Source organism: Falco punctatus (genome assembly GCF_963210335.1).
Source record: "Falco punctatus genome assembly, chromosome: 3".
NCBI lineage: Eukaryota > Metazoa > Chordata > Aves > Falconiformes > Falconidae > Falco > Falco punctatus.
In genome coordinates this window covers 103,803,563-103,815,991 of record NC_137582.1, presented here as the reverse complement: position 1 = coordinate 103,815,991, position 12,429 = coordinate 103,803,563, and the positions used below count along the sequence as shown (strand labels likewise).

At 58.3% G+C, this 12,429-nt stretch overlaps 2 protein-coding genes across 2 annotated transcripts in view; both read right to left on the bottom strand.

The window, feature by feature from the left end:
* Nucleotides 1-716: 716 nt before the first annotated feature.
* LOC308061096 (acrosin-like) lies at nt 717-6,106 on the bottom strand (the record flags this gene model as incomplete). Its single annotated transcript, XM_080380641.1, has 7 exons — nt 717-731; nt 2,787-2,957; nt 3,427-3,572; nt 3,859-4,124; nt 4,870-5,103; nt 5,538-5,721; nt 6,049-6,106. The coding sequence occupies 7 exons, from the start codon at nt 6,104-6,106 to the stop codon at nt 717-719; spliced, it is 1,074 nt and encodes a 357-aa protein (XP_080236767.1).
* A 5-nt stretch (nt 6,107-6,111) lies between these two features.
* LOC308061095 (acrosin-like) overlaps nt 6,112-12,429 on the bottom strand; it is a gene marked incomplete at both ends in the record, with an annotated part of 30,870 nt that continues 24,552 nt past the window's right edge. The window contains 3 exons of the mRNA XM_080380640.1: nt 6,112-6,126; nt 8,184-8,354; nt 8,824-8,969. Coding sequence (XP_080236766.1) covers nt 6,112-6,126; nt 8,184-8,354; nt 8,824-8,969 — 332 coding nt within the window. The remainder of the gene's footprint in view (nt 6,127-8,183; nt 8,355-8,823; nt 8,970-12,429) is intronic.

Below are 12,429 nucleotides of genomic sequence, written 5' to 3'. Positions count from 1 at the left end.
AGAGGCAGCACGCGCGTGCTTGGCTCTTGAAGAGACACTCTTTTGATGGTCGTGGCAGGCAAGCAGTGACGGGCAAGCCAAAGAAGCCAAGCCTAGCCCAGCAGTGCCAACCTTCCTGCACGCAGCACAGGGAAAGGCACACGCAGCACAGTCCTCGCTGGCTATGTCAGCCACAGCAACGCCCTCTGGCAGGCTTCGTGTCCCTGCTCTCTCTGGGTTGGATTGCGGTTCTGGACCAACACTGAAGAGGGCAGTTGTGGCACCTGCTACGCACGGCCGAGGACATACAATCAGAACGCCAAAGAAGGCGCCTTCCAAGTCCAATGCTGTAAAACAGACATTAGAATCACCTGTCGCTGTTAACAAAGCGGGAGGATTAGGCCGCACCGGGTGTTGGTCAATCGCTATTTGATTCACAGCCCTTAGATGTTGTACTACATGCTGCTCCTGGGCATGTGGCTTTGCAACAACCCCTGTTTTAGGCAATTATGACTTCTAGGCTCCAGTCCGAGCCAGGATTCCAACTTCATAGGGTACTGGTTTTGTCTTAGCGGCTTCGCTCCCGGTTTCAATTCCACACTTCCTGGTGCTGCTGGGCTGAGCAACCCCCTGGCCCAAGGCAGCTGCTGCCGTGTGGACACAAGCTCTGCCACCTAGGAGGGTCCCAGTGTGCAGGGCTTTTCGGATGGCAGCAAGGCGGTCACAGGCCATGACGCTCATAAGTAAAGACTCTGCACGGAGAGAGTTCAAGCTGAAAATCATTCGGTAAATATGCAGACCTTGCAACTGGTGCTTCGGCACTTGTGTTTAACGGACTGACTAACAAGGACACTACGGTCTGCACGTGTCGATACCGATCGACTAGCTACGTTGTAAGCAAGAACTATGTTGTCTGCAAGATGTACGAGCCGGGAAGAGAACCAGTACAACCTGGCTCTGCGCTTGCTGGCGTGGACTCCTCAGCACTGCGCGCCAAAGGGAAAAGTACATCCTGAGGAAGGGTGCGAGCCTTCCTCCCAGAGAGCCCAGCCCAGGACCAGCAGGTGTCAACGCACCCGCGCCAGAGTGAGGAGGCTTATGATACTGAGTTCCTGGACCGAATGGTAATAACCCCGCCTTTTCTTGGGAATCTAATGAATACGTATGCTTCTGTGTAATAGGGATCTGCTTACTTAAGCCCTGGGTGTGCAAGTGAGGAGGAGCGATCCCCCTTGCAGCCGGAGCCCCGATAAACATGCCTGCTTGATAACCCTCCTTGAGTTGTAGAGTTTGATTCCGCACGTCAGCACCGATCAAGAAGGCTACAAAGACCTGTGCAGCACATGCCGAGTAGGAGATGGCCCCGTGTCCTGGTTTCAGCTGGGATGGAGTTAACGTTCTTCTTCGTAGCTAGTGAAGTGCTGTGTTTTGGCTATGATGTGAGAACAATGTTGGTAGCTGCACTGATGTTTTCGGTTGTTGCTGCCTGGCGTTTCTGCTAAGTCAAGGCCTTTTTGGTTTCTTGGGCCTTGCCAGCCAGAGTGCTGGAGGGGCACAAGAGACTGGGAAGGGACACAGCCAGGTCAGCTGACGTGAAGCAGCCACAGAGGTATTCCGTCCCGTGGGACGTCATGCTTGGTATAGAAACTTGGAGGGTTAGCTGGCGGGGGGAATCTTGCTCAGGGACTGGCTGGGCATCGGTCAGCGGGTGGTGAGCAGTTGTACTGTGCATCATTTCCTTTTTTTCCTTCTCCCTTCCTTTTGATTTTACCCTTTTCCCCCACCTTTCCATCCTAATTGTTATTGTTGTTGTTGTTGTTATTCTTCTTCTTGGTATTGTTACTGTTGTTCTTCACTCTTTCTTCTGTCTAAATTATTACATTGTTCTTATCTCAACCCTCCAGCTTTACATTGCTTTCTGGTTCTCCTCCCCACCCCTCCGGGTGGGGGGGAGTGCGCAAGTGGCTGCGTGGCGTTTGGTTGCCGGTAGCGTTTGGTTGCCGGCCGGGGTTAAACCGCGACACAGGATGGAAATGAAGTCTGTGGCATATGTGGGGCTCGAAGGCAAGCTCCTTCCCCAAATCCTCAGCGCAACCCTTGGGTCTTTCTAGACGCGTCTGTCCTGGGTCATGAGAGTCCAGTTTCAGGGTCACTTGTGGCTCATCCACAAGCGCAGCGGGATCCCACCAGGAGCTGGCCAAAGACGTTCTGTGTTTCCAGCTCCTTTCCCCAAGCCCTCCAGCCCGTGGTGACCTGTGTTCCCTTCCTCCAGTGCAGCCTCCCCCTCCTCCCTGAGCAGGCCCACTTTCAGCCCTTTGCAGGGACTCTTTCCCTTTGTGCCCGCCTTGTCTGCCTGCAGCCTGCCTCGCTTGGCAGGTGCCGGGCGTGGAAGTCCTTGCCTCGCACAGGAGACTGACTTGAGCTGAAGCCTGGTTTGCTGTGAGCACCGAAACATTTTATTTCAAGCATGTGGTCAGCCTCATCAGGTGTGTGCCTCCCGAGGCACGGGCGCAGGGCAGAGCAGCCCTTTGACGCTGAGGTGGCCTTTGCATCGGCAGGCATTGCCCCAAAGGAAACGGTGGTGGCACACTGCAGCCTGCCCTGCGTGCCGTTTGTCCTGCTGCTCACACCGTTTTTCCCCTTAGGTACTGCAGGAGCTCCTGCAGCCGGCTAAAGAAGTCCAGCAGCTTCTGGACTGGAAATGGGCAGGAGCCGCCCCACTGTGCTGCTGTGGGCCTTGGCCTCGCAACGGGGCTTGAGGTGGTGACAAAATGACTCCAAGCGCGTGCTGTTGGAGTAGCCCTCACTGCTGGGCGCAGGCCCATCTGTAGCAGGATCCAGTCGTAGAAGTGCTGAGTGGAGGTGTAGACTCCGGGCTGCCTGGCTCTGGCACAGCCTCTCCCCCAGCTGGTGACACCAACAAGCCAGAAGTAGTCTGCACTGCTGTCTTGGCAGACGAGAGGCCCACCGCTGTCCCCCTGCAGAGGAGGAGAGAGGACAAAGGGGTTGTTGGGTGGCCACCGTCAGCACGGGGGTTGGCTCCTTCTCTCTGACGGCACCTGCCGGAGCTGTGTTCCCTGCAGAGCGAGGCTGTGTCGAGCGAGCCTTGCCTGGGAAGGGGTGGTGGGCTTGTAAGGTGGGGCTGGCTCTCCTCACTGCACGGGGATGGTGGGTGTGTGGGAGAGAGCTGTGGCAGGCTTGGGATGGGGAGCCATGGTCTGCCAAGAACACTAGGAGGGCTTTCTGGGCAGAGCGCCATGCCTCTGGGACAAGAGGGGCACTGGGCAGGGGCCTGCCGATGGGGAAGGGGGTATAAGCCCCCCCGGCGGTGGGGACCTGAAGTGGGAGGGGCACTGGCCAGGCCAAGCACATGCCGGGCCATGTTGGCGTAGTTGCGTGTGGCGGGGCTGCCTGTGCTACGGGGCTTGGCTCGTAGCACGCTCCTACCTGGCAGGTGTCAATGCCGCCCTGCGGATAGCCAGCACAGACGTTGTGCGTGTGGATGGCCCCTCTGTACCACCGGCTGCTGTTACAGACGTTGACATCAATGAGGCGGACCTGGGCCTCCTGCAGCACATCCGTTGATCGTCCAGCTGTGAGCACAGGAAGGAATTAGCAAGCAGCAGCTCACTGGCGCTTCTCCTCCCCTGCCTGGCGGAATCCCTTGCCTCGCCCGCGCTTGGCTTTGCATCCTGAGAGGCGTTATAGCAGAATTTCCCTTCCGCCTTGCTCTGCGGAAAGGGCTCAGGCCCATCTCTCAAGAGGCATACGTCCCCGCAGCCTGACTGGGGCTCTGGCCTCTGCTGTCAGGAAGCCCAAGCAATGGCCCCGAGCGTGCCAAGCTTGCGCTCGGCACACGAGTACTTCCGCGGTACTCACATCTTGCAGTCGTGGCACCCCAGCCGCTGATGTAGCAGTTTTTCAGCTGCGAGACTCTCAGCGAGGCATCGGGCACGCAGGCAAGCTGAACGTAGGCGTTGCACTGCACAGGCTGGTCCAGCTCCAGCAAGGCAATGTCGTTCCTCTGCGTGATGTTACTGTAGCCTTGGTGAAGGAGCAGCCGCTTGATGTTGCGCACCTGGGCCTCAGGGCCCAGCTGAGTCAGCCGGGTGGCACCGATCACCACGCGCCACATGGTGATGTAGCTGGAAGGCAAATGGGGAGAGGACTCAGAGGGAGCACAGCCACGTGCTGCAGCAGCCCAGCAGTTGCCCTGCCTTCCGCTTGCCGAGGGAGAGAGGAGAGCAGCGCTCGGGAGGGTGGGACTGGCCTCGCGTGCCTCAGGCTCAAGGAGCACCCAGGCCCTGGGCGTCCTGCGAGGAAACGGGGCGGGAGTAGCCCGTGCTGCTGCGCACGGGGCAAGCGCTAGTGTTGTGGGGCTATGCGCGTTCCCGGCGACGCCTTACCTGGCCTCGATGAAGCAGTGGGCTGCTGTCAGGACCCACTGTGCGCTGATGAGGGAGCCTCCGCAGGTATGACCCGTGCCCGCTTGCCAGGGGTTCTGGATGCTGACGATCCAGGGCCAGGCCCCTGCCTGGGCATCTGTGCCACCCACAACGCGCGACATGCCATACGGAAAAGCCGTGGGCCGGAGCCCGCAGGTCCCTCTGTAAAGAGAAACTCCTTAGTGTCCTGCTGGATGGCTGGCGCCCCTACGGCTCACGGTCAGCCGTCTTCCCTCCCCACAAGGCGCTGCCTGGCCAGCAGGGCTGGGGAAGCCTGTGGGGCACGCGTGTGTCCACACCCTGCCTCTTTCTGCTTTAGCCCCGTAGGTGAGTACTGCCAACAGCCTGCGTGCTGGCAAGGAAATGAGCCTCCCACACTGGCTGCCCTCCAGCCAAGCCCACAAGGGCTTGCCCAAGCTCCCTCCCAGAGCCTCGGGCCACTTACCCACAGCTGTCCCATGTGCCGGACGCAGGACAGCACATGGCCAGCAGGACGAGGAGGAGGAGCAGCAAATCCATCCCTGCCAGTGACACGTGGCAGCTGCAAGGAGGAGGGCTTGTCACCGCCAGTGCAGCCGCCAACATACTGCCCCCTGAACTCGCGTTGCCCCGGATGCCCTTGGCCCCGGGGGTGATGTCACAGAGTGGCTGGTTGCCACGGGGCTGGGCGTGGTGGCCTCTGCGGGGAGGGGGGGCAACAGGAGGGGTTCCAAGCAGGACGGGAGGCAGGAGCTGGGATCGCACAGCCCCCACAGAGCCCCGCGGAATGCTCCCTTTGCGCGATGAGGGTGGGCAGGCCCCGTGGCAGGCAGCAGCGCCTGGCTCCCGGCTCTGCCTGCTAACAGCTCACAGGAAAAACCAAGCGTGGCGTCGCTACCTCTTTGCGAAGGTCACTGCCGCCCTGCTCTCGGCAGCCCTTTGCCACCTGCTCCTTCCCAATAAAGAGACACACAACAGAGAACGCAACCACTAGAGGCAGCACGCGCGTGCTTGGCTCTTGAAGAGACACTCTTTTGATGGTCGTGGCAGGCAAGCAGTGACGGGCAAGCCAAAGAAGCCAAGCCTAGCCCAGCAGTGCCAACCTTCCTGCACGCAGCACAGGGAAAGGCACACGCAGCACAGTCCTCGCTGGCTATGTCAGCCACAGCAACGCCCTCTGGCAGGCTTCGTGTCCCTGCTCTCTCTGGGTTGGATTGCGGTTCTGGACCAACACTGAAGAGGGCAGTTGTGGCACCTGCTACGCACGGCCGAGGACATACAATCAGAACGCCAAAGAAGGCGCCTTCCAAGTCCAATGCTGTAAAACAGACATTAGAATCACCTGTCGCTGTTAACAAAGCGGGAGGATTAGGCAGCACCGGGTGTTGGTCAATCGCTATTTGATTCACAGCCCTTAGATGTTGTACTACATGCTGCTCCTGGGCATGTGGCTTTGCAACAACCCCTGTTTTAGGCAATTATGACTTCTAGGCTCCAGTCCGAGCCAGGATTCCAACTTCATAGGGTACTGGTTTTGTCTTAGCGGCTTCGCTCCCGGTTTCAATTCCACACTTCCTGGTGCTGCTGGGCTGAGCAACCCCCTGGCCCAAGGCAGCTGCTGCCGTGTGGACACAAGCTCTGCCACCTAGGAGGGTCCCAGTGTGCAGGGCTTTTCGGATGGCAGCAAGGCGGTCACAGGCCATGACGCTCAGAAGTAAAGACTCTGCACGGAGAGAGTTCAAGCTGAAAATCATTCGGTAAATATGCAGACCTTGCAACTGGTGCTTCGGCACTTGTGTTTAACGGACTGACTAACAAGGACACTACGGTCTGCACGTGTCGATACCGATCGACTAGCTACGTTGTAAGCAAGAACTATGTTGTCTGCAAGATGTACGAGCCGGGAAGAGAACCAGTACAACCTGGCTCTGCGCTTGCTGGCGTGGACTCCTCAGCACTGCGCGCCAAAGGGAAAAGTACATCCTGAGGAAGGGTGCGAGCCTTCCTCCCAGAGAGCCCAGCCCAGGACCAGCAGGTGTCAACGCACCCGCGCCAGAGTGAGGAGGCTTATGATACTGAGTTCCTGGACCGAATGGTAACAACCCCGCCTTTTCTTGGGAATCTAATGAATACGTATGCTTCTGTGTAATAGGGATCTGCTTACTTAAGCCCTGGGTGTGCAAGTGAGGAGGAGCGATCCCCCTTGCAGCCGGAGCCCTGATAAACATGCCTGCTTGATAACCCTCCTTGAGTTGTAGAGTTTGATTCCGCACGTCAGCACCGATCAAGAAGGCTACAAAGACCTGTGCAGCACATGCCGAGTAGGAGATGGCCCCGTGTCCTGGTTTCAGCTGGGATGGAGTTAACTTTCTTCTTCGTAGCTAGTGAAGTGCTGTGTTTTGGGGCTATGATGTGAGAACAATGTTGGTAGCTGCACTGATGTTTTCAGTTGTTGCTGCCTGGCGTTTCTGCTAAGTCAAGGCCTTTTTGGTTTCTTGGGCCTTGCCAGTCAGAGTGCTGGAGGGGCACAAGAGACTGGGAAGGGACACAGCCAGGTCAGCTGACGTGAAGCAGCCACAGAGGTATTCCATCCCGTGGGACGTCATGCTTGGTATAGAAACTTGGAGGGTTAGCTGGCGGGGGGATTCTTGCTCAGGGACTGGCTGGGCATCGGTCAGCGGGTGGTGAGCAGTTGTACTGTGCATCATTTCCTTTTTTTCCTTCTCCCTTCCTTTTGATTTTACCCTTTTCCCCCACCTTTCCATCCTAATCGTTATTGTTGTTGTTGTTGTTATTCTTCTTCTTGGTATTGTTACTGTTGTTCTTCACTCTTTCTTCTGTCTAAATTATTACATTGTTCTTATCTCAACCCTCCAGCTTTACATTGCTTTCTGGTTCTCCTCCCCACCCCTCCGGGTGGGGGGGAGTGCGCAAGTGGCTGCGTGGCGTTTGGTTGCCGGTAGCGTTTGGTTGCCGGCCGGGGTTAAACCGCGACACAGGATGGAAATGAAGTCTGTGGCATATGTGGGGCTCGAAGGCAAGCTCCTTCCCCAAATCCTCAGCGCAACCCTTGGGTCTTTCTAGATGCGTCTGTCCTGGGTCATGAGAGTCCAGTTTCAGGGTCACTTGTGGCTCATCCACAAGCGCAGCGGGATCCCACCAGGAGCTGGCCAAAGACGTTCTGTGTTTCCAGCTCCTTTCCCCAAGCCCTCCAGCCCGTGGTGACCTGTGTTCCCTTCCTCCAGTGCAGCCTCCCCCTCCTCCCTGAGCAGGCCCACTTTCAGCCCTTTGCAGGGACTCTTTCCCTTTGTGCCCGCCTTGTCTGCCTGCAGCCTGCCTCGCTTGGCAGGTGCCGGGCGTGGAAGTCCTTGCCTCGCACAGGAGACTGACTTGAGCTGAAGCCTGGTTTGCTGTGAGCACCGAAACATTTTATTTCAAGCATGTGGTCAGCCTCATCAGGTGTGTGCCTCCCGAGGCACGGGCGCAGGGCAGAGCAGCCCTTTGACGCTGAGGTGGCCTTTGCATCGGCAGGCATTGCCCCAAAGGAAACGGTGGTGGCACACTGCAGCCTGCCCTGCGTGCCGTTTGTCCTGCTGCTCACACCGTTTTTCCCCTTAGGTACTGCAGGAGCTCCTGCAGCCGGCTAAAGAAGTCCAGCAGCTTCTGGACTGGAAATGGGCAGGAGCCGCCCCACTGTGCTGCTGTGGGCCTTGGCCTCGCAACGGGGCTTGAGGTGGTGACAAAATGACTCCAAGCGCGTGCTGTTGGAGTAGCCCTCACTGCTGGGCGCAGGCCCATCTGTAGCAGGATCCAGTCGTAGAAGTGCTGAGTGGAGGTGTAGACTCCGGGCTGCCTGGCTCTGGCACAGCCTCTCCCCCAGCTGGTGACACCAACAAGCCAGAAGTAGTCTGCACTGCTGTCTTGGCAGACGAGAGGCCCACCGCTGTCCCCCTGCAGAGGAGGAGAGAGGACAAAGGGGTTGTTGGGTGGCCACCGTCAGCACGGGGGTTGGCTCCTTCTCTCTGACGGCACCTGCCGGAGCTGTGTTCCCTGCAGAGCGAGGCTGTGTCGAGCGAGCCTTGCCTGGGAAGGGGTGGTGGGCTTGTAAGGTGGGGCTGGCTCTCCTCACTGCACGGGGATGGTGGGTGTGTGGGAGAGAGCTGTGGCAGGCTTGGGATGGGGAGCCATGGTCTGCCAAGAACACTAGGAGGGCTTTCTGGGCAGAGCGCCATGCCTCTGGGACAAGAGGGGCACTGGGCAGGGGCCTGCCGATGGGGAAGGGGGTATAAGCCCCCCCGGCGGTGGGGACCTGAAGTGGGAGGGGCACTGGCCAGGCCAAGCACATGCCGGGCCATGTTGGCGTAGTTGCGTGTGGCGGGGCTGCCTGTGCTACGGGGCTTGGCTCGTAGCACGCTCCTACCTGGCAGGTGTCAATGCCGCCCTGCGGATAGCCAGCACAGACGTTGTGCGTGTGGATGGCCCCTCTGTACCACCGGCTGCTGTTACAGACGTTGACATCAATGAGGCGGACCTGGGCCTCCTGCAGCACATCCGTTGATCGTCCAGCTGTGAGCACAGGAAGGAATTAGCAAGCAGCAGCTCACTGGCGCTTCTCCTCCCCTGCCTGGCGGAATCCCTTGCCTCGCCCGCGCTTGGCTTTGCATCCTGAGAGGCGTTATAGCGGCATTTCCCTTCCGCCTTGCTCTGCGGAAAGGGCTCAGGCCCATCTCTCAAGAGGCATACGTCCCCGCAGCCTGACTGGGGCTCTGGCCTCTGCTGTCAGGAAGCCCAAGCAATGGCCCCGAGCGTGCCAAGCTTGCGCTCGGCACACGAGTACTTCCGCGGTACTCACATCTTGCAGTCGTGGCACCCCAGCCGCTGATGTAGCAGTTTTTCAGCTGCGAGACTCTCAGCGAGGCATCGGGCACGCAGGCAAGCTGAACGTAGGCGTTGCACTGCACAGGCTGGTCCAGCTCCAGCAAGGCAATGTCGTTCCTCTGCGTGATGTTACTGTAGCCTTGGTGAAGGAGCAGCCGCTTGATGTTGCGCACCTGGGCCTCAGGCTCTTTTAGGCCATTATGACTTCTAGGCTCTAGAAGTGAAACTCTATAAGAGAGGAGATTGTCCTGCTTTCAGACCTACATGCCATGTTTTTCCTTGTCTTTGTTAATTCTTGCATCAGTCTGTCTTCTGCTATAGTGTGGTGAAGCTTTGCTCACGTGCTGCAGTGCAGGTGAGAAGCAGGAGAGAAAGAGGAGCCAGGCACGTACATTGCACTTGAACAGCAGGGCTATATCCCTAGAGGGTAGAAGGCAGTGGTGTGAAGGATGGAAGCCTCAAGGTTTGTCAGGGGTGCGGTATCTCCCTGCTGCCACCCTGGCTTGTGTGGCTATGCGTATGGCAGATAGCAGCGGGAGATAGCGGAGGCAGCAACTGTGTCCCTTGGAGGACTGGGAAAGCTCTGTCTGAAAGTGGAAAAGCTGCTCTCAAGGCCCTTGAGGCGCAGCAGGGCTCCCTAGGCCCCAGAAGTGGACCTCAGAGCAAGTGTGCTCAAGGCTGCTTTGTGTTTTGAAAATGGACCTGGTGCCGGTTCCCATGCCTCTGCTAAGAGCCAGCAGAAGGCGTCCTTGGAGAAGACAACTTGTCTTCTGGGGATACTCTGCTATTCCAGCACCACATTTGGCAGGTTGTTAGCAGGGAAAGCCGTCAGAGGTGGCCACGCTTCACAGATCATTGAAGGAAGAGCTTGGGGTCGTTTCGGGGAGAGGAATCTGGCAGGGACAGCAGTACCCAGGAAAGTCCCTCAGTAATGGCATGCAAGTCCAAGGGGACCTAGCTAACAGCACCCAAAGACCACGTGTGTTGACAGATGGGGCAAACCTAGGAGCAAGGGGTCAAAACATGACTAGGGTAGGTCCCATGCTTGGGGAGACAGCTGGGCTGAGAAAGGGAGGAGTCAGGGGAAATGAGGACCACAGCAAATGGAGAGAGGGGGGGATCAAGGAGCCAGTCACATAGAAGCAAAGTGCTGGCTGCTCTGCTTGCCTGAGCCCTGCACCCAATCACCACAGTACCCACTGTCTTCTTTTGGAGAGCCACCCCAAAGCCCTTCCAGTGTGGCCTCACTCTGCACCCGCTGTGCGGTGGGTCCCCAGACCTGGCTGCTAGTGTGGCCTCACTCTGCACCCGCTGTGCGGTGGGTCCCCAGGCCTGGCTGCTAGCAAAGGCTGACTGGGACACAGGTCATAGGCAGCCAGCGCTTAGAAAGCCCCAGTGTCTCGGGCAAGCTACTGGTTGGAGCCGTGTGTGCGTGCACAACTCACTAGTGAACTTGAAGCTGGACTAGTTGACCAGCAAGAGAGGAGGGAGACCCTTTCAGGCTTGTGGATGGCCTGTGGCTGCAGCCCTCGTGCTTGCTCAGCCCCAGCATCCTGACCTTGCAATACAACCAGGCCTGCCAACTGCTGGCCTCCTCTCCACCTGCTGGAGGCAGGAAGGACTTGGAGGTGCTTGAGCATGCATGCCCTAGGCTGCTTCCCACCTAGGCATGTCCCCTCTGCAGGAGCTGCACAGGGCCCTGCCTCTGAAGCTGCCAGGACCATCCTCCTCTTGCTCTTCTCTTGGTCCCCAGCAAGTGATGGTGCTGCAGCTGCAAACTCTGTTCCCACCCAGGGCTGCAGAGCACACCTAGAGCTGAACTGGGATCTCTGGCCACTAGAGGCCTTTGCTTCCTCTTGGTCATGCGGTGAAAGGAGCTCTTATGGCCCTGGAGATGATGCTGGAGCATGGTCCCTCCCTGGACAAGTCCAGCTGTCTGTCAAGAGGCCTCACCTGTACCTTGTAGCACAGGGCAAAGGCTCCACTCCCCTGCACTCCTAGCCAGCTTAGTAATGTCCCCAACCCACGGTTTGCTGCCCCAGCACTCCATTAGTCAGAGGTGTCAGCTAGCCGAAGCTGCTGGGGACCTCTCAGGCTGAACTTGGTTAGTTGCGGGCAGAAGGGGGTCTACTGGCTCTGCGACAGGGGTCCCGTGTGAAGCAACCAAAGGGGATGGAGTGGCAAGAGCCTAGTGCAGCGGCAGTAGGAAGGCTTTGGCATGTACTTTGGTCTGCAGCAGGGCTGCAGGACGGGATCCCTGCCTGCTCTTCCTGATGGGGCTTTCCCCAGACTCCATGCGCTGCTCCAAAAGCACTTTCTGCACTTTGATCTCCTCCAAAACTCACAGAGCCTCTGGCCCTGTGCCGCATGGCGGCAGATGCCAGTTCTCGTCTGGCTCTGATCCAGGTCATAGAGCAGCAGGGGCAAGTGAGGGGGCAGGAGGCCTGGTCTGTGGTCATCTCACTGTGAAAGAACCTGCAAAAGAAACTCCCGGGTGTAGCTCAGTTTCTGCTCTTTGAGCTCTGGACATCAAAAACATATGGGATTTCACAAAGGTGCCCGCGCAGAGGAGAGGAGGCAGCACCAAGCTGGTGTGAAGGCATGGGCCTTGTACTTGCCAAGCCTGAGAGCAAAGGGGCCGTGCAGTGGACTGGGGGCCCGACGGGCACGCTGTGGGAAGCAGCAGAGCCAAGATCACCTGTGCAGCCATGAGCTGGAAGGAGAGTCTTCTTGAAGGCCTCGTGGTGGTAACCGGCTGGAGGGAGCTGGCTGTGCCAGCAGCATCCCCCGGGGCTCCCTGCCACCTCCCAGGCCTGGAGGCAGCCCCCAGGCACAGTGTGTGCCCTCCCAGCCTGGCTGCTGCCTTCCCTGTCTGTGCTGCAAGTGGTTTTTGCTAATACCGGGTCTAAAAGTTGCTTTCTGAAGGACTAACCTTCCTGTTAGGAATAAAAAATATTCCTCATGCAAGAAGATGTGGAGGTGTTGATAACCTGTTGGGCAGGGCGAAGGGCTCACAGCTGAGGCAGTGGACTTTCCATGCTCTCCCTGTCCCCAGAGCCACCCCTGAACTGGGAGGAAGGTGAAGGGAATTTGGTTAGGGATGCCATGGCCCCCGGGCAGCAGCAGCATCGCTGGCAGGATGCGGCCA